At 39.8% G+C, this 21,809-nt stretch overlaps 2 protein-coding genes across 18 annotated transcripts in view; one reads left to right on the forward strand and one right to left on the reverse strand.

Moving 5' to 3' along the window:
* Window positions 1–21,809, forward strand: part of TRAPPC12 (trafficking protein particle complex subunit 12) — a 651,202-nt gene that overhangs the window by 77,149 nt on the left and 552,244 nt on the right. The gene's annotated exons all lie outside the window — the stretch shown is intronic.
* The window catches only part of MYT1L (myelin transcription factor 1 like), a 282,484-nt gene that overhangs the window by 56,957 nt on the left and 203,718 nt on the right, over window positions 1–21,809 (reverse strand). For 10 of the 17 annotated variants that reach the window (XM_080998943.1, XM_080998953.1, XM_080998958.1 and 7 more), the window contains 3 exons: window positions 12,560–13,534; window positions 6,173–6,307; window positions 1,714–1,804 (listed from right to left, as the gene is read on the reverse strand). In XM_080998943.1, the coding sequence (XP_080855069.1) occupies window positions 1,714–1,804; window positions 6,173–6,307; window positions 12,560–13,534 (1,201 nt within the window). The remainder of the gene's footprint in view (window positions 1–1,713; window positions 1,805–6,172; window positions 6,308–12,559; window positions 13,535–21,809) is intronic. The other 7 variants (XM_080998947.1, XM_080998957.1, XM_080998954.1 and 4 more) reach the window with 4 other exon arrangements.

Genomic DNA, 21,809 nt, shown 5'->3' on the forward strand with positions numbered 1-21,809 from the left:
AGATATCTTTTAGGGAGCATGGCAGAGGGGGCCAGGAATGGAGAATCAAATAATGCAAACAGAAAGAGGAGTGCCAAACAGCACTCCTTGATGTCTCAAAAGCCATGGATCTGAGACATGGTGTTTTAATAATCCTACAGCTTTCCCCAGTGCTATTGTCAAAGCCATGGACATTAAGCAGGGTCAATATTTTTTACAGTTTCATTTAAGGTGGTGGACTCTCCTTCATTGGAAGTTTTTAAGCAGAGTTTGGATGGCCATCTGTCATGGGTGCTTTAGTTGTGATTCCTGATATATTTGTTTTTAACTTCTTGGGCTCAATTACAGTGGTTTGGATCCAGAGTAAGCTAGTTGAACTTTGTTTATATTGAAATCAATGTGAAAAGTCAGCAATAATTAAAATGAAATTTGGTTGCCCTTCACATTAGCTATATTTAAGGGCAGGTTTGTCTAGGCCTTCAGGTTTTTGGTTGATGTTGACTCTGGAGCCAGTTATATTATTTATTGCTGCTGAGTTGGGTTTAAAATGTTTTTATTTTCAATTTTTTTAAAAAATATATATTTTAGCTGCTATTGTATATTCTATGTTGTGAGCTACCCTGCTGGAGGAAGAGTTTGGTATAAAAGCAATCATACATAAATGAAGTCCCATTGATTTCAATAGAAGTGAAGGTCACCACAATCCATGTCTACTCAGAAGTTAGTCTTACTGAATTCAGTGGGGCTTATCCCCACTTATGTGGGATTCTACGTCTGGATCCAATCCTTTTATTTTCTGTAGCTTTGAATGGGACCATCTCCAAAAGCTAATTAAAAAGAAAACAACTTCCTGTGGATTTTAAGATAATTTGAAAACAATCCTGCTGTTTTAGTCCTTATAAGAGAAGACTTTACTATCTGTGTATAGAAAATTAATTAATTAATAATTTCCAGTTCTACACAATTTGCTATTTATAATGCACTGGAATCCATAGCACTTCATTAACAACAACAAAAAGTTAGTAGGCTAACATGGTATAAAGAAACTGTCCTGGTTCTGATTAGATACACCTTATTTTAGTATCATTGGTGATATTCTCCAGAAGTGCCATTTTAGATTTCAATCAGGTGGCAAAGAGATTTCAGTAGAGCTGAGGGGCTTTTGTGTGTGTCAGGATTCGTATCATGGTTAAGAAGCTGCTCTCTGAAATATTAAAGTGCATATTGTGAAGAAGCAGAACATTTAAAGAAATTTGTTGCAGCTACTTTTTTTTTGTATCTCAAAACAACCAGATATGCAGGTGACTCATATTCAAATACAGGTGAGAAATGATTACAAGCAGCCTGAAGCATTGTGGGAAGGAAGGGCAGCTAGCGACCTCTCCCCCAATGATAGAAAATACCTATTGCAGCCTGCTGAAGGAATTTAAGCTTGTATATTCAATTCTCGCTTAGGAAATGCAAATGCTGGCCAACAGTGACAAGCCTTGAAATATAGCTTATTATTTGAATTAACTGTGCGCCAGAGTTAATCCTCTCATACGATAAGCCGTAAAGGACAATCAGACTGAGCACATCAGTCCATCTGCTCAGTTAAGGCCCAGAGCATCTTCTCACACACCACACACATACATATGCACACAAACACACACACTTGTCAGGAGACGTTCAGAGGTGTTGTTGCTGTGAAATGGTATCCACCTACATTATAGCTCAGTGAGCACATCATCTTACCTTCTGTGAGAATTCCTGTTGCTATTTACGTGGCCTCGGCCTGTGCAGCCTGGTGTAGGACACTTAAGAACGTTTTCATGCATGGCAAGAACTTGACAAGGAGAAGGAAAGGAAACAGCAGAGTGTGGAAACAACAACAAGAAGAAAAAGATTTCAAGTCCCAGTCTGTAGGAAGCCATTTTAGTACAAAGCAAGATTAATTAATGATCAGCATTCCTGAAAATAGACACGTGACAGGTATAGCCAATAAAAGCCTGGTGAAGGAAAGAGGTGTTGTGGTACTCATTAACATAGGGATGATGTTAATACATTAAGAGTTATGGAGGGCAGGTTATCTAACAATTAATGTGTCTCTGGTGTGACAGTGAAGCAGGAGGCTGCATACATAAGCACTGAGCAAAAGCACTGAACAGCACAGTGGTGAGTTGGAGGTTGGAGCAGTTTTAAGGTGCATATATGCAATAATAAACTGATTAGGTACACAAAGCAGGCATCCAGAATCTGGAGTCCATAACTGCATAAAATGTGTGCGAATTCTGAGGTGCTGAAAGCAGTACCAGAAAGATCTTTGAAGCCCAGCTATGGAATTGGTTCCGAGCCCCGCAACTGCCTTGATTACGTAGGACTAACGCTTGTTAAAAGTTCAATGGCAGTTACACTCATGTTGTGATCAGAATAATTGCTAAAAAAATAATAATCTATAGCTGTCAATAAATCATAAAGGGTCCAAAAAAGGAAGAAGAAAAAAGGAGGGGGGAGAAACCAATATAAGCAAAGAATGTGAGCACATTTTAAAGTCAAGGGGGTGGTGGAGTGATAAATTAGGAATAAAAGGAACCAACAAGGTCTGGTTTAAACAAAAAAGGGTTGTCATTTTCCACCACCAAGCAAGCATTGGGGAGGGGCTGCAATTCAGCGATAGGGGAGCACACTACTTTGTAAATTGCATCTCTGCTATTTTCCAGTGTGGGATTTGAAATATCAGAGATCCCATCCTACAGATCTCAAAGTCTCTGGATTCAATACAATAGGACAGTACTTATAATTTACTTGAACTGAAAACCATTATGTGCCAAACATTCACTTTTTTTTTTAACGTTTAAAAATAAATTGAGCTGCATCCAATTGGTGTGCATGTGTACAACATGAAAAATGCTCACATCTGTGTCACTGTTGCTGGACGACTAGTGCAAAATTATGCTACATTTCAAAGGAACCAATCTTTTAAAAAAATCATGTGTAATGCTTACACAAAAGCCTAGAGGACATAAGGAATAAAGCCTGTGCATAATTGATTTAAAGAATAGTCACAACCACCATCATTCATCACCATCACCACACTACTAGCAGTGTACTAAAGATGTGAAAGCTTCACTTTGGATTTCCTGCTATTCAAAGCTGTTCTTGAAACATGCTTTACAAGCCCAGCACTGCAGGAGTAGGGTAAGAAGGAGAGAGAAAAAAAGAGATAGATAGAAAGAGAGAGATGATCTCACCTTTTTCACTTTTGTCACTACTGAACATGCAAACCGTTTAAAGCTATATTCTTCTTTGATTGGTAACATTTTCTAAATGCTTTATGTTTACCATTTACGTTGGTGGGGGGGAGGAGATGAACCGCTTTGAGGAACTGAGTAAACATTTGTGTTTGAGAAAATTATAGGCCTTGCTAAACTGGAAATTGAATTCCTTTGATCAGCTCAATTCACACACCAGCTGAGAAGCAGTGTTGCTTCCTTAAGAGGGATTTCCCTTTCTGCGAGGTTTAAGGGAGACTATGAAATGGACAATACTCTGCCACTGATGCCCTCATACCACTCCAGACTGAGTTAAGTGCTTTCAAGACTTAACTCCAGACTGAGTTTCAAGACTTAACTCCAGACTGAGTTAAGTGCTTTCAAGACTCAAAAGTTTCTTGCAGCTTCTCTTTCCAAATCTTCATTGTCATGAATGAAAAATACTTTTTTCACTTAATATATGTGATGATACTACATCACATGGTAATTACTTCTCAATATAATGGCAACATGCAGAAGCACTCTCATAGGGATATTGTTTTCAGTGGCAGATATATGAAGAGCTGCTTTGTGGAAAATGACTGTCCTCACCCTAACCCGATGGGGTGATCCTTAAGGAGAATTGAGACAGTTTCACACTGTGTGGAATTTGACTAAGTTCTAAACAGAGGAGACCCACTGAAATTAATGAACATGACTAAGGTCCCTTAATTCTAGTGGGAATTCTTGACCTCGCTACTATATTATATATGTTTTTCTGGTGTTTTATATTTATTATTGTTGTTTTTCATTTCAAGCCACTTCCACTATTGTTTTAATGGAAAAGTGGGGTGTAGATATTAAATCAAATACAGTGGTACCTTGGCTCTTGAACTTAATCCATTCCGGGAGTTCGTTCGACTCTTGAAACTGTTCGAAAACCAAGGCGTGGCTTCCGATTGGCTGCAGGAGCTTCATGCACTCAATCAGAAGCTGTGGAAGCCACGTCGGACGTCCGGCTTCTGAAAAATGTTTGCAAACTGGAACACTCACTTCCGGGTTTGCGGCATTCGGGTGCCAATTTGTTCGACAACTAAGCTGTTTGGGAAGCAATGAATCAAATCTACATGTAGGTGGGTGTTTGGGTGGGTGTTTGATTTTCGTTGTTGTGTATACTGTGTATATACGGACAATGACAATAAATTTATCTAATCTAATCTAATCTAATCATGTAGCCCAGCTTTTAGAAAGCCACCATCTTGCAAAGAATGGATAGCTCAGTTAGTAAGAGCGGAGTGCTGACAAGTGTGGTGCTGATAAAGCGTGTTCTCCTTCATGGAGAGCACATGTTACGGTGGTGTCTTACAAGACATCCCACTGTTGCTGGGCGGGTAAAGGTAGTTGGTCACCATTGCAACTGGGTTCCTCTTGTCATTGGGGAGAATTTGATGTTGCCATTTTTTGATTGACAGCCAAGAATTTTTATATTCCCTGTGCGCAACGTTGAGCTTCCTCTTTTCGCTGCATGCATCGGATTACCTGCCCGCCCTCCCTATATTTAGTGTTGTTTGCTTTGACCTTGCTATGCCTGTCATGGGGTCATCTGCTTCTGGGGCAGGGGCCTGGTAGGAATTTTGTCCGTTTGGCTGATTGGCTGGTGCCATTTGGTTTTTGCCTACTGTGTAGCAAATCGTCACAACTTATAAGGTTGTGGTTAGGCATTGGTTTTATGAATTGGTTGGTGAAGGGGTAAGGATTGGTGGCGCCTGCCCCTCCAATGCTGCTGCTGCAAGGGAATTCCGTTAAAGGAACCCAGGGGCTCGCCATGCTTTTGTCCGAACCCCTGTCAAGGGGCTAGGGCCACACAAGAGCCCCTGGGAGTATTTGGGGAGAGGTAAGGGCATGGTACCCAACTCCATCGCTCTCCCCAAAATGTTTTCCCTTTCTGACTTTCGTGGGCATGCAGATGTCAGTCTGTCCCCGTGCGGGATCAGATAGTCGCAACCAATGCCTAAGCAACCACTCACATTTTTTGTATTTTAATAAAGTTGTGGCCAAAATTATGCCAAAAACCTTAAACAAAAATTCCGTGTGAATTGTGTTTTATTGGGGTAGCTTGGGGACCTTGACACGCAACACCCGGTTGCAGGTTTGATCTCTGCTTATTCCTGCATTGCATGAGGTTGGCCTGGGTGATCCTCAGGGTCCCTTTCCAACTCCTTAATTCTATGATTCTATGATTAGAAGCCTTGTTTTTGTAATGTTTGAAGCCTCCCACAAAATCTGAGAGTCAGTTTAGTATATTCTTCTTAGCAGGTGGGTGGATGAGTTCTGACAATCTCAGACAATTATGGCACCTGTTTTTGTTTTTTTACATATTCCTTCTCCCTTCATACCTCTTATACAATTGCAGCATTTTTGTACTAACATCCATGCAGAGCTGTATTATTGCAAGTCAACCACAATTCTAAAGGTCAAATATTTGAATTAATTGCTTGAATAATTATGTATATATATATAAAAATTTAAAAATGAATCCAATTGCCTATTTTCAAAGTGGAAGGAACATCGGCTCCTTTATTTGAACATGAGAGACTCTATTCAAAAGATGGCTATAATTACTCAGAATTAAAAGCAGTACTGTTTTGTTTTTTTCTGGCGGGGGGGAATACCTGTGGCATAGAGAAAAACAACAGTTTGCGAATATCCTAATACTATCAGAATAAAAAGAATACAGCTTTAAAACATCTTTCTTCAAGCATAAAGGTTAGTATAGATGTGAACATGATGAAATAAAGAAAAAAATGCAAATATAACAGAAAACAGTTTGCTAAATTGAGACATATCATACTAGAAAAATGGGACAGAGAAAAAAAGAGAAGGGAAAAAAAGTTTCTTAATGCATGCTAGAAAAATTTGTGTGGAGTTTTATCCCCAGTTTCCATGAAACAATGTGGACTTACTTTCTGGAGGGACCCTATCTTTGTGTGGGCATCCTGACAAACTGCGGTGATGGGGGTAAAGCCCCGTTACATGGCCAGTTCCATCACACCCAGGGGTAGGACATTTGCTTTCTTTCTTTTCTGTTCTTGAGGGATCTATAATTTACAACAAATGTGTCAAGTGAATGATGTTTTCCCTTTTCAGATTTCCAAATGGACGAAGGTTCACTTAATGAATTCAGTTACTCTTTGGAAAATGTTCTCAAAGAACACTGGAAGAAAACACATCTACGACTGAAAACATTTTTATCTCCTGCTTCCTTCTTCTGTACCGTAGGCTCCTATGGTCACAGCTGTCCTCCATTCATGGAGGCTAAATGGTGGTGACTTTCTTCCAGCAAAGCCACCACCACTGTCAACATAACTTCTGTCAAGCATTAGCTATAAGTTGGCTCTGTTTTGAATTTGTTTTAAAAACTATTTTCCTCATATATATTGAAGTCTACAGATCTTATGCGGGAGAAATTCAGAGTACTGATGATAGTGGACCCAGCTCCTTGCCAAAATTCTTCAAAGATGCAATGCAAATTAATTCTTTTTCAATGGCATGCTAAAACAGACAACACTGTTTCTCAAAAGTTTGCTACAGAATATAAGAACTTACAGAAAAGGATGTTTCTTTCCACTGAACATTAACTACAAGTTTGTTTGTTTTTAAAGTTAACTTGCTTTTAAATTGTCCTGTGAAAGTCACCACATATTTAGAACACTTAGATATTCATAACATTCATAATGAAGAGTTGCATCACATTTTGCTGTTTTCGTAATAACCTATGAAAATTATTTTTCTTATTACGCTTATGTGTGTGTTTGCAGAGAATGTTGTGGAATTACTGCTGAAATTGGAATTAAAACTGGAACCCCCAATAGCATTCTTTTACTGAATGCTTTGGGGGGGGGGGTTGTACTAAAATACCCCTGCTCTTTCCATTTACACAATCCATTATCCTAGGCTAATTATCTCCCAAGCTAATTTCAACTTCTGATTTGTATCCATATTCTAGGGCAGGGGCAAGTAGCTCTTTAGATGTCGTTGGACTTTAACCCTGATCAGTGTCAGTCAGCACAGCCCATGGTTAGGGATGTTGGGAGTTGGTACCCAACTCTTTCTTGAGGGCACCATGTTGGCTCTCCCTGTTCTAAGGAATCTGGCAGAGCATCAATACTAACTAGAGTGATAGGAGAGGGAGGTAGGTAAGAAGAGTAATGTGCGTGTCATAATTCCTTGAAATAGCCATTCTCACCCTCAACCTCCTTGCCCCACTGGTTTTCTTCTTTCAGATCCCCTTCTCTCCACCTCCTGCTATAGGTTAGCTTCAGTAGCAATCCTAAAGTTCTTGTTGCAGTGCTGCAACAGCCCTGTGCTGTTGAGTGCCATGAAAAGCAATTTGGTTTTCATTTGTCTCAGCCTATAGAGGCAGGTACTGGGATGATGGGTGGAAGATACAACCAAAAGGGAAAGGGAGACGGACTGGACATAGACTGGACATAAGACACAGGAAGCTGTCTTATACGAAGCCAGGCCATTGGTCCATCTAGTCTGTCTACACTGGCTGGCAGCATCTCTCCAGGACCTCAGACCAGGGACATTTCCAGTCCTACCTGGAGAGACCAGGGATTGAGCCTGGGACCTTCTGAGTGTAAAAAAAGATGCTGTACCACTGAACTACCTCTCTTTCATTTCTGATGCTGGACCCCGCCCCAAAAGGGGGTCCTGTTCACTCTTTTTCTGTCTTTCCTCTCTGACAACCATTAAAGGGAGAAATAGTAAGCGTGTATGAAGGAGGAGAACCGTCTCCACCACTTCAAATCATAGAAGAAAATTGCCTGTGACCTTCCTTGGTTATGCCTGTGTGAATCAGAGGCTAAAGTCAGCTGTAAGAGAATTGGCAATGCCTAAAAAGATAGGGGGATGATCCTAAAATAAATGATTGTGTAAATATCAGGGCTATCATCTCAGCACCCTTTTCCAATTTGTGTGGCAGTAAAGCCGTGTGTACAGAAACAGGCAGCTAGAGCTAATCCTATCTCCATAACTAATACAACAATTCACTTTTTTTTTTTTTTTTGGAACTCACATATTTAAAAAACCAACATGTCTTTCACCTAAAATGTTAGGTGCAAAGCCACTTTCAGAGTTCAGCAGTACACAGTAAAGTTTACATGATTCAGGATAGTTGGGCGAAAGGACCCCTTTGAATTCTGATCAGAAGCTCCAGATCAGAAGATCATCCTTTTATACTGTTGCAATGTTTTAAATACAGTACTAGGAATAATTCATATCCGGTATCAAACAAATGCAGCCAATATTGCTCATAAGATTCTGTCAACCAAACTCAATCATTTTAGAATTCATCCTTTTAAAGCAATGTTTTCATTTTTTTAAAAAAAAACCTAAACATTTATCTATCAGTGCTGTGTGTTTGAACCTGGCATTATGAAGGACATTAATTCCCTTCAGAATGTTGTTATTCAACTGTCTCAAAACTCATAGGTCTTGATTCAAATCAAACATTATTTTTTGACAGCTCAAAGTTTGGAGAAATTAAGGTGCTTGCCTTTTAGTATTTAAAGCACAGGTTAAAGCAAGAGATTGTATTCCAGGACTGGGGTTTCTAATTAGTGCTTGTTACTGATATATTATACACTGATTCGCAACTCAAGCCAATGCACAGGAAACTCTGGGTTATTTGGCCTCTGCTATATATTTGAGCATTGATTTTTCTGCCAGCTCACAGAATAAAAGTGAGAAGCATATGCAGGAATTTAGCGTGCCACTCCAGGAAGGCTTTGTACTGGTGTTTCAAACAGTCTGCTTTTGCTCACGGCAGCAGTTTCCCATGACTGGCCTGCCATGATGGGAGCCAGTGCTCATGCAACTTAAAGTGGCCAGTTTCATGTGCTTCCACACCTTGTGGTAGATGTGGTATTGCAGAGGGTTGGACCAGCTGAACTTGGAGGGAGGGTCGCTTCCAATTCAAGGATTCTATAATGCAGCGTGCCAGTCACCTATGGAGTCCCACCAACAGGGTATCAATAATCCTCCTGCTTCTGCCGCTTGCCTAAAAACTTCAAAACACAGGACAGGAAGGCTGCCATACATCTGGCACGCTACATAACATGGTTGGGGAGACTGAATTTGCTTTGGTAGGTCATAAATTGTGCAGGCCTACCCTTAATGGTTTAAATCCAAAGGTTGTAGTTTAATTAGGTTGACAGGGCTTCCTGACAGCAGGAAGACCAATATATGCATTGTTAACTTTCATTTAATAACCCCCTGCCAAAAATAAAACAAAATTATAAAGCAACACAAATACTAAAATGCCCCATATTGGTGACTATGTCTGTGGCAGATTATTCAGCCCAAGAAAACAGAAAGAAATTAGTATTGGAGCTGGGAATAGAACTCATCAATGTCTTTCTCTATGTCTCTGAAGTTATGTTACCTCTTGACAGCCATACCATTCATTTGCATACATAAAGCTTTATGGAACTCTTTACATAAAGCACTCTGATATGTTATATTGTGGTCCAAAGAATCCAGCCAATAAGAGCACTGGGTGATATCCAATATCAGTCAAACTCAGAGCTGACCCATTGAATTCAATGGGCCTACTTTTAGTATGATTTAGTTGACTATCTCTCAGAGTATTTTGGTTATTTCTATTTCATATGACAATAATCAAGTGCAACAAGGTACAGTTAACCCAAAAGAGTATAAATCTTCACATCTTAGTTAATTAGATAATAAATGAGGGGGGCATCACTAAGATCAATGAATATTACTGAATTATTGCTACCCATGGGGCTGAACCATACAGTATTCACATCTTAATTTGAAACTCATAAAAACAATGTTTTAACTGTATTACTAATGAGTAGTGTATTTCAAGTATAATGCTGGAAACAAGTTAGGCTGAGTGAATCAGAAATGTGGGGCAGGCTCCCTTTGTTTCTAGGTGACTGTTATGGAGCTTTACTATCAAAATGGTTATTTGGTCCAAACAAGGAATGGAAATAGCTTTATCTAGTACTGTGTAAGAAAATATTGAAGGAGAACTTAATACTGACACTTGGGTAATTCAGTTTAACATCATGACTGCCTCATAAATATTTCCCTACCGCCTTAGGGAAAGTTGTTGTTCTCTACCAACTCTTGATACAATTGTCCAGTCAGGACTGCAATATTATCAGATATAATTTTGCAACGGTGAGGTTAGGGACACAAAGACATCCGGATACTTTCTAACATGGAAAAGCATATATCTATAGAAAGGATTGCCTCTCGCAATGTTTTTGGAACCCACCATAGGAAAGCAGCAGAAACAAAATTGTTAGGCATTCCTTTTGATGCATCTTCTTCCCTACATTAAAGTGTGTGTATATTCCCTGAGATGTGTACCCCACATCTCCCCCAAGAGGAGACACAGTTGAGGGAATCACCTGTACTTGATGATGAGTGATGTTAGAAGGACATAGCCTTCATTCATTCACTTTTAATTTTTTTACAGTAGAGCAAAGAAGGTATATGGTTATTTATTTTATCCTGCTCTTTGAAAAGAATTGAGTCTGGACCCCAAGTCTGAGGTTAACATTGCCCAAACTTTCAACTTTAGATCCAGGTATCGCTTGTGACCCCTGTTAGCATCATTGTTTATATTTACGTTCAAACTCCCAGAGGTACAGAAGCACCTTCTTTTTCCCCTGAGGTGGTAATGTTTAAATGATATTGGGTCTGGTTAAGGGCATGTTATAATATTATATTATATTCTGTAAGATAAGCACATTTGTAATTTTTACTTGAATGGTGTCTCAACTATTTGCTGATTTGTACAGTGCTTTATTTTCTTTTTAAAAAACGGACTGTCTTTTTTCCTTAATAACAGATTAAAATATTGAAGTATATACGCATTACTTTATTGTAGCATGTAATGGGACAGTGTGTTTTTCCTTGTCCGTAAAAATAAGCATTCCAGACCAATTTGAGATATTAATTTGCCTGGACAAGCATAATGTGCATAGCATGCCAGAAGCGATTCCCATAATTGCGGCAACCATGGTGAAACTGTTTGCCAGTCATACAAATTGATGCTGGCCACATCCATGATTTCATTGCCCATACATTACACTTGTTCATACAAGTGTGTGCCCCACAGTAGTTTGCATGTACAGAAAAATGTATTGGGCGAACTGCCTCAAACGCAGTCAATAACTCAGGTGTTGGTATACAACAGTGGCTCAAAACTGGATTGCAAGAAAGCTTCATGCTTTCATCATACTTATGTAGCTTATGAGGGTTATATGGGTCTTTTATTTGTCTTACAAACTTTGCTTAAGGAAAGAAAAAGTCTCCTGTGCAGATATATTGAAAATAATGTTTTAATATCATGATTATACTTTACAGCCCTGTTACCAAGTTCATAATATTTTTTAAAAACACAGAATAACAATTTAATAAAGTGATGCTCTGGAAATCACAGCATCATCCATAACCATCTAGGTTATTCACACCTCCCTCCAATGATTCAGATTCCTCAACTCCCATTAAAGTTAATGGGAGTGAAAAGTATTCTGCTGTTGGGAAACTTTACAAGAATGCAGACTCATAAAAATAGCATGTTGATATTTACATTGTATATACCTAGACATAATACATGGTTATGGTAATTGTTTATGTTTTGTCTTTTTTGGTCTTATATATTGGATAATTGTTATGGTAGCACCTTAGCTATTTCCACAAAGGCATGAAACCAGTGGAGTGGAATGCATATAAGAAAGAAATTGCTATTGATCTCAGCCCAGGCCAAAGCATGCCTTGCATAGCAAATGATTTCCATTACCTTACTATTAAAGATAATTAATGTGCAGTCGTTGCCCCTATCTCATGTTATCGGTCACTCAGATACTATTCAATTTCTATCAAGCAGCTCTACATTTTATATGGGAGAGGGTTCATCAATAACCACCATCTGGTTATAATTTTATAAATCAAGATGCCCCACACAGTCCAGTCTATAAAAATATGCATTTCCCAGCTAATTGGCTGTCTTGCACAAAATCTTAACGTATAAGTCAATTCATGCAAGATGTATTTGCCTTTAGTTTTAAAATCATAAAATATATTCAGCATTTCTGGACAACCTTCTCTCTTTTAACATGATCTCTTATTCCCTTTGCTTCTCCTGGCATGACGTAATGTTCTACCTAAAGACACAGAGCATTACTTTGAACTACTTGTGCTTCTAGAATTATTTTTTTGAGTGCAAAAAAACACATTCAGGTGCATGGCTTGTTAAGATTCACCCCATAGTTCATCATAATACAACATACATTAGAGAGAAATATTACCTTTACCATAATATGGCTTTTTGACATGGCCGTCACTGGACTTAGACTTCCTGTCGTCTCCAGAAAGCTGTCTTGGAGACTGCTCCTCATAGGATCTCATATTATCCCTCCTTCCAGCTTCCATTGCCATTTTTTCCCTCATGGCTTTTGCTCTTTCTGTTTCTAAAGCAATCGCTTTCTCAAGCAGCGTTAAGTTTCCTTTCGTCATATCAAATACCTCTTCCGACCTATCTGAAGTTACAGAGGCGGTGTCGTCATCTCTTTCGTGACAACCGTCCTCTTTTGCACAGCTAGAAAAAGTTCTAGATCTGGGGCTCAACTGTTCTTCAAGCCTCATTAAGTTCATCATATCAGAATAATTCCTATCAGATGTCCTTCCTTGGAAATCTTCTTCTTGCCGGGCATGTTGGCGAGAATTCATGTTTTGCTGTTGATTCCTTTCCTGCGGGTTTGTCTCGCTGAGTTTCCTGGCCAAATCAAAACATTGGTTCCTCAAACATTCCAGGCTGCTGAGACATACTTCTTCATCGCTCTCTTCCACCATTTTTTCTGTAAGCCCATTGTTGGTAGGCTTCCCCAACATCCCATAGTTCATATTCCTGTTTTCTTGCTGAGACATACTGTCTGCATAATTTCTGTCATTAACGTTTTCTGAAAGCACTACACCATGTCCTTGTGCTAACAATTTCAGCGAGTCCACAGTTTCCCTAACAACGTCACTGTCTAAATCTAAACTCAGCTCACTCTTACGACCAACATTTTCATTTTTGTCGCTATCGTCTTCCAGGCTATTAGATGTATTGCTATTCATTTCTGATTCTGTCCTGGCTCTGTACGCTGCATCCTCTGCAATTTTGCCAAGATTTAACAATGACTTCGCCACCAGTTCATCGTAATTATCATACTCATCATTATTGTTATCATCTTTTTCTGTGTCTTGCATTCGAGTATTGTGACAATTCATTTGATGGTCTTCTGTATAGGAGAAAAAAAAGAACAAAGAAAGAAAGAGAAATGGAAAAGGAAAGGGGAAAAAGTGGCTAGAACTGGAACTGTTTTTGCAGTGCCATGGACAGAACACAAACCGCCTATCAATCGTACTTTAGCATACAGTGGCTCATAAGCACTAAGAAAACCATATTAATTTAATTTTAGGTTACAAGATTAAGAAAACTGATGGTTCTTATGGAGAAAAGGACACATACCTTTGCTAATTTCTTAGTGAAGCATTACTGGGCTTAGAAAACATATTTTCTTACCAATTTTTTTATTTGACATTGTAATCTCAAATAGTTTTTAAACTTTTATTTTGATCTTTTCTTTCTAATTTGCTTTTTGAAAACAGTTGGATTATTTGTGCTAGTTTACTTGTGTGTGTTCTTTCCAAATATCCCCAATCCTATTGTTCAGCAGTTAACACTTGGGGATACACACACACACACACACACACACACACACCTAAAAGGTTATTCATTTAAGCTCCACAACACTAACATATATTATAGTATTATTATATTATATTATATAATCACATTTTCCGAGAGGATCAAAAGACATGGGGCTCGTGGGGAAATATGTAGTAGTTGGATGTTTCAATTAATAATTATAGACTGCATACCTCCAGCATATAATTTTAAAAATACAAGTACATAAAGGCATATGCATGCATTCTCAGAAAGCATTTTGTTTGTCCAAACAAAGCAGGCAAAAACCTTAACAAAAGCTTTCACGATAGTAATACTTGCTAAATACCAGTAAGTGCTTATTAACCTATGTGCTACATTATCACAGGTAGACATTTTGTTGATATTTCTGTTCTTATAATGGTTCCATTACAAATAGATTCATTTTTCCTGTAATGCCTGTTGGAACTGTTGAAATGAATGGTAGCTATCCATTACACGAATAATATTGTTCATCTATATATGAAAGCCATTCCTCAGCAACCCTTAACGATCTGCCAATCAAGCAGAAACAACAACCAGGTTGGGACAACGCAGGATGGAACAACCTAGATTCTCAGTAGCTGGGGTCACAAAGTGGCAGGGAGCAGCTTTCTTTCCTTTCCCTTAACACCCCCCCCCCCCCCATGAATGAATACGTACTCCCTTCTCCCCTGGCCATATATGTGAATGACTTCTCTTCCCCTCCATAAGCAAAAGCTGAGCCATTAAAGATAACATTGTGGTTGTTGGATATAAGCAACCTTTCATGCCTCCGGTCAGCAGAGGGCAGTGTTGAAATATAGATTGTTGTTTCCAGCCATTCCCACCACCCGAGGCAGCCATGAAACTAGTTTCCACCATGTAGGCTTAGAATCCAAAGCCATCCTTGTAAATATGAAAAAACTGTAAGGGCCTCGGTATGGTTTACCTTTTAAAGCAACACTAGTGATGTGTGAATGGGGAAGAAGAGGGGGTGGATCTGGGTAGCTCCAGATTCCAAGCTTTTTAACTCTGCTGAAAACTACCAAAAGAAACCCCACCATGTTTTAATTTTGGAACTCACTTTTGCCTCCACCTGCCACTGTGGTGCTTGTCCTCAATAACAAAGATTCCACAGAGGACTGCAGCATGTAAGATACACTGCACACCCAAGAGAATCCTTGCAATGTACACAAGTCCTCCATCCACATATATCCCATTTGCCATGCTGACTATTTGTTTCAATCGCACTCAGAAAGGAATTCCCAGCTACTGTATTTTTTGCTCTATAAGACGCACCAGACCACAAGACGCACCTAGTTTTTGGAGTAGGAAAACAAGAAAAAAAATATTCTGAATCTCAGAAGCCAGAACAGCAAGAGGGATCGCTGCGCAGCGAAAGCAGCGATCCCTCTTGCTGTTCTGGCTTCTGTGATAGCTGTGCAGCCTGCATTCGCTCCATAAGATGCACACACATTTCCCCTTACTTTTTAGGAGGGAAAAAGTGAGTCTTATAGAGCAAAAAATACGGTAATTTATTTTTATGGCAGTATTCTTCAGTTTTTACCACGGGCGCTTCCCCTTACCTTTGTGCCAGAGGTCAAACTAAAAATTACTAAAAGAATTGAAGCAATTATTACAGGGTTGCGAACTGGTCCAAAATGAGATTTTTCAGAGACTTAGTTCATAGTACTCCAGTCCTGCAAACTGGAGAAGCCAATCAACGTGTGGGAAAAGTTTTTGAACTGCAGTTTGCCAGCAGGCCCAAGAAATGTACAAGCTGCATGTTAGAGATGTGAATCACACTGTTGGCTCTGACAGGGCTCTGATCATCCTTTCATTAGGCAAAGGGATAAATAGGCTCCATCCTTGTATGCAGATAGGTCCTGTATTTAGTGTATTGGGCAAATGCAAGTAAGGATCTTGGAGCACATGCATACTACCGAAGGCGTAATCACTGGCAGCCTCTTCAGCAAAGAATGGTTAACAGCCAAGCTACACTCCTTCCCCCCACAAAGTACAGTTGACTTAAGGTCATCGCGAACAGTACAATCACTAAAATGCACATACACCAAAGAACAAAACCACCCTAACTATCCTTGTAGAAAAATGTGTATTATCGCTTTGAAGTGTCCATTTCTTCCATTCCACAGACTCCTCAGAATTGGGACCCTGCAACTTGAGGTATCTGTGGAATCATGCTACATGCCACAAGTGTGTTGAGGTTGGAACATATCTTGCTTCAATTTTTCTTAATCACTTTTCAATAATCATAAAATCAGATCGTTCCATAGACACAATGGTCAAGAGTCCTGATCTGCAGGGATAGCCTTTATGAAGGGAAAAAGAAAACTGAGATAGTTGTGAATTGTGGTGAAATACTGCATGGAGAACATGGCATGAGAAATGCCTAGTAATGAACTCGTGCAATGAGCTGAGGTAGTAAGGAGTATTTGCTGTTAGAGGCGAGCCATGCACAAGCCATGCACAAAGTAGCAATGGGTTGACTATGACAATAACCCAATTAGGTACAGGTTTTCTGAAACGATGGTGAGGGACAATACCTCTTCAGGCATTTGTGTCCAGCATTAAGGGCTCGCCCACACTTCTGCTTGCCCTGTGCCTAGAAAGCAAGGGTCTGAGTGGTTTCCCACTTGACCCACACTTTCTAGGCATGGGTCCAAGTGGTTTTCTCCTTGCCCCACCCCTTCCCCAGGGAAAACCCACTCTTTCACTCTAAATCAGAGCAAACATCAATCTGCTGGTGTATAAACGTGATCTGCAGAGTATAGATGTAAAAATAAAAGTAAGTAAATAAATGAGTTGGAGGGCAAAAGTAGGAGGTGCATTTGTGGAGGCTTCCCAGGCATTCTAGAACCAGGCTAAGTCGGGGTTCTAAAGCACAGCACACATATTGGAAGACGCCACATTTTCCTTGGTTGCTTTTCGATGTTTCTTTGTATTCTGAAACATATGTCAGTGTTTCAGGGATTATGATGAAGAATGCAACTATAATTTAGTATTGGTAGTTGCTGTAATCCTCACAGACAAAGGCTCCAAAAATTTCTTATAATGGGAAATGCATCTGGGTCAGTTTGTGAAGGAGCTTTCTAACAGCGTGGTGGGAAACAAATCATTATGATGGCTTTTTAAAGTTAGACTAAAATGACATGTGGTCTTCCATATGTTGTTTTGATTCCAACTCCCATTGGCTCCAGGGATGTTCCAATAGCAACTGAAGGGGCACAGGTCCCCCAACTTCGACTTAAATAATGCAACCATCATCTTTCTGGTGCAAACAGCAGGCAGTGCAACAGCAGACCAAAGAAGAAATGAAATATCTACTCACAAAATAGTTTTTCCAATATCTACTATGACAAGTATATTCTGCACAGGTAAATAGGGATTTTTCCTTCATAGAGAGTGAGTGCAAAAAGCCTCTGGCCACAATATGTGTTGATTTTGGGCTCTTTTGTGCATAGGTCAGACACCCATGTCTCATTATACAGAATTTTGCTTTTCTATCATTGATCTATTGCCCATATGAAATTAACTGCAGTCTCCCTCTTCACACACACACACACACACACACACACACACAGACAGACACACAATCTACTTTAGAATACTTGGGAAATTTGTAGTCATTTCAAAACTCTTGGAAGCACTGCTGTCATCTTCCCTATCTATGCCAGCATTAAAGGTTTCACCCATGCATCCCGCATCATCTCTCTCCCCTATCAAACCGCATCCTTCTTTTTTAGGTATCCTGCCACCTCTCGTCCTCTCAATTTGAAATGCTTCTGTTAAAATCAATTTCTTCTCTGGGAAGCACCTCTACTTAAATCTCTGCACTGTCTCTTTGTGTCACTTTCATCAACTTCAAGCACCTCCTGATCCTTACATTTAAGGCTCTCCACTTCTTTGGCCTTGACGCTTCTCTCATCTCTCCATACCCCCTTTCTTGCTGTCTCTGTTCTGTGCAAACTGATCCGCTATCACTCTCTTTGATTGTCTCTACCTGTCTTTGCCTTTGTGCCATCACCCATGCTGTTCCATGTGCTTTGGACAACCTTCGTTTATCCTGACAAGCCAACACTTTCTTCTCTGCAGATTCCCTCCTTAAAAACCACTTCTCCCTCAAAGACGTTTCTTAAACACACACAGAGTTGCCTGCAGCCATGTTATATCCCCCAAACCTGGTCCTATACTCCTTTAGCAAGTCTTGATTTTTTCCCCCCATTCACCTGGCCACCTCAAGTGTAGAGCAGAGGTACACAATTCAAAAAACTGACAGCGGTTTCTACTCAAGAGTATGTGTCACATTTTATCCCATTCTATTATCCGCCTTTTTTCTTTCTGCTTCCTTTGCAGCACATTTGTCTCGGCACTCCCATCTTCATTAACTCTTCTCCTTTCTCTCTCTCTCCATCTCATAGCACTCTCTACTCTCTCGTAGGATTGCCAGGACAAAAACGCAAAAAAATGTGATATTTCGATTGACTTGACTAATATCCAGGACAAAGCAGCCCTTCTCTCCAGTCCCTCTCTCCAGGATGTATGGCAGCCCTTCTCTCTTGTATCTGAATCTCGTTTATTCGCACAACCATTACTTTCACTTTCCCTCTTTCCTCAACTCATGTGTTTCTTTTCCCTCTCTTTTCTTTCCCACCCCTTAACATCCCATTTCCGTCTCCCCCCCATATTTAGCACCACCACAGAAAGGAATATGTTGGTTGGCCCAATTCAGAAGGTTTCAGAAGTGGCATTGCCTTACAAAACTTACAGATTTGAGGCTTAATACAGGGCTAAATACAAGTGTCCCATGGAAAGCATATTACCAGAGGAGTAACTATGTTTTCTTTTTTTTTTTAAAGAAAGGTTCCAACCCGTATGCGTGCAGGGATAAACTCAAAATTATATATTTTCCACCCAATCCCAGGTTGTAATTTTTAAGCGTTGACTTACTTCTGGGGTAAGCAACTTTAGATATACAGGCATATGTCTCCTAGGTGTGGTGATTTTTTTTTTATTTGTTTCCCGTGTCCCCGATCTGTAACAATGTTGTGCAATGTCACAAATTGTGGTTGCTTACAACTTGCCTTCCATGCACCCACCCTTTTGCTTAGTCATTCAGGACCTTGAAAGTGGCTCAGTAGTAGATGGTTTTTGTATGCAGTTTTGCATAATATGCCAGGTGTTTTTAATCAGCTGCTTGCCTCTTTGGCGGGGAAGATATACATTAATCAGTAGCAGGGTGAAGAATCTACTTTTCACTAGTAAGGCCATAGTTGCATAATATGTGTTTATTATTTTCACAGGAGAACTGCACCACAAAATGTGGAGAAGTGCAAATTTTGAAGGGTAGCTGTATTTTGGTTCAAGAACTGAATAACGCAGGTTGATGTACAACATGAATGGAATTAATTTCTCCCCCATCATTACCTCTAGGGTAGCTGTGAGTAATCCATGGCCCTTTAGATGTTGCGAGACCCCAACAGCACACCTGTTATCAAGGGCCATTGGGATAGTAGTTGAGCAATATCTGGAAGGCCATGGGTTGCCTCTGAACAGCTTGCGACCATCGTGAGGGTACCTCAAGGTTAGCTTTCCCCCACATGAGCTTGTTTAAACATTAATATAGCCTGCAGAGGCCCTTATTCTCAGTACATCACAACAGTTCATTCATCAAGGGAAAATAGTTGTGTTTTGAACAGTTGCAGACCAGTTAAGGATATTTGTTTTGTTTTGTTTGATAAAATAAAGATTTCTAGGTGTAGTGAAACTTTGACATGCAGTGTATAATATCTGAATTAGCTTCAGTCCTCTGCCTCATCAAGCATTTCCATTATGTCCATCTATGCTTAATAGCTTGCCCGCCTCAGTTTAATACAAAGTAATTGATTGTCAGCAGAGTCAAAAAGGTCTATTCATTCATAGATAGTGACTATCTCTAGCACGTCTTCTGTTGATGGTGCTTTATCATCTATAATGCATCCTATTCAAGTCTGTCACAGACCTACAGCATTTGTTATTTATAAGCCCATCACAAGTCATTTGCAAATTAACAGCTGATCTTAAAACCTGTTCAGCTAGCATGTAAGTAGGGAAGATAGTGCACAGCAGCAGCTATGCCCACTTAACATTACTTAACATGATGTTTTGCAGGTACAGCATTGGCATTTATATGCTTGTGACCCGAACAGATATTCCGAAACAAATGTTCAGGATCAATATGCAGACCACATTATAAAGCCAAATCAGTATGCATAGGATACAATCTGGATAAATTAAGTAGGCTTGAATCCTGATGAAATTCATTGGACTCACAGCCCAATACTTCTATTCTATGCATGTTCACTCAGCTGCCCTGCTGAATTCAATAAGACTCCCTTCCAAGTAAGCATACGTAGAATTTCACCCTCAAGAATACAGTTAAATGCTTAGGTCTCAATGTAAACTGGGCATATCCAAATTCTTTTGCCCACTGAGCGTATAAGCCAAATGCACTCCCCCCGCAACTGCTGATGATTCACATAAATGCAGCATAAGATTTCTGCCCAATCCTCAACCTGTTTTGCTCATTCTAATATGGTTATACTTGGCTCTATCCTCATTACTTCCAATTTCTTTGTGCTGCAGCATTTGACCTACTTGCTTGCAAACAGAACTAATTCACTCCACTTGAATTTGTTTTCTCTATCCATTTGTGTTTGCTGTTGCACTATGCTTTATGATTTCCTAAAATCAATTTATTAAGCCTGAATGAGATGCTTTATGCAATTCAGGTAAACTGTGGACCATGTTTCGCCTCTACCATAGCCATTCAGTGATGCCTGGTAAGTCACCTTGCAGGCAGCACACCCTGCAGAGTTCAACCCTCTGTTTAAACAACAGCAGCAGCTGCTGCAGCAGCTTCCAATTGTGGTTTTTAAAAGAGTTAATAAGTATGTGGCTTATTGGTAGGATTCCTAATACCTTTCCTGCACATGCATTTAAGTTTCTGTACTTCTCATTTGCGCCAAATGGAACAGACAAACTCGTGATCAGTAAATACATCATAATCACTATATCAGTAACATGGCACAACCTGCTTGAATCAATTTACGGTGCATGTGGATGGAATAGTAAATATGCAGATAGGATGGAAATAAAGCAGGGGTAGGAAACCTGTGGTTCTCCAGCTGTTCTTGGACTATGACTGCCACCATCCCTGAATAATGACCATGCTGGATGGGGCTGGTGGCTGTTGGCCTCCAACAACATCTGGAGATCCACAGGTTCTCCATCCCTGAAACTTTGGAGATGGGGAGACTAACTCTTCACTCCCCACCCCAGAGCAAGTATCAGGTCAAGCTGAGAGTGAATTAGGACAATTTTGACAAGAAGTAAGTGTAGGAAAAGTACAGAATTATAGCCTGAGATGTAGAAAACAGATTTGTTTGGCAACTTCAGCAAAAGCTTCAATGCAATAAATCATTATTTCTCAGTAGATTCTGAGGCTTCACAGTTTGAACCATTTCATAAGTTGCAGTAGCCCCAAGCACTAAGTTATTGAGGAAATTTAATTGCTGAGAGAGGGAGGTGAGTAGGAAAAATATATGCAGGCATCTGACTACGTGGCCTGGCTCTATCAAGAAGCTCCTCACGAATGTCACCTTTGGCCAGGAAAATATTGTGTCAGTGTGGAAAGCCTTGTAACAGTGCTAAAAACACATGGCAAGGGACTTACATACATGAAAACAGTGCCGGTCCTACTATTGAGCAGAGTGAGAAAACTACCTCAGGCAACTGATTTTAGGTGTCATGAAAGGGCAACAAATTGT

This window comes from Podarcis pityusensis (assembly GCF_964106645.2).
Source record: "Podarcis pityusensis genome assembly, chromosome: 3".
NCBI classification, from domain to species: domain Eukaryota; kingdom Metazoa; phylum Chordata; class Lepidosauria; order Squamata; family Lacertidae; genus Podarcis; species Podarcis pityusensis.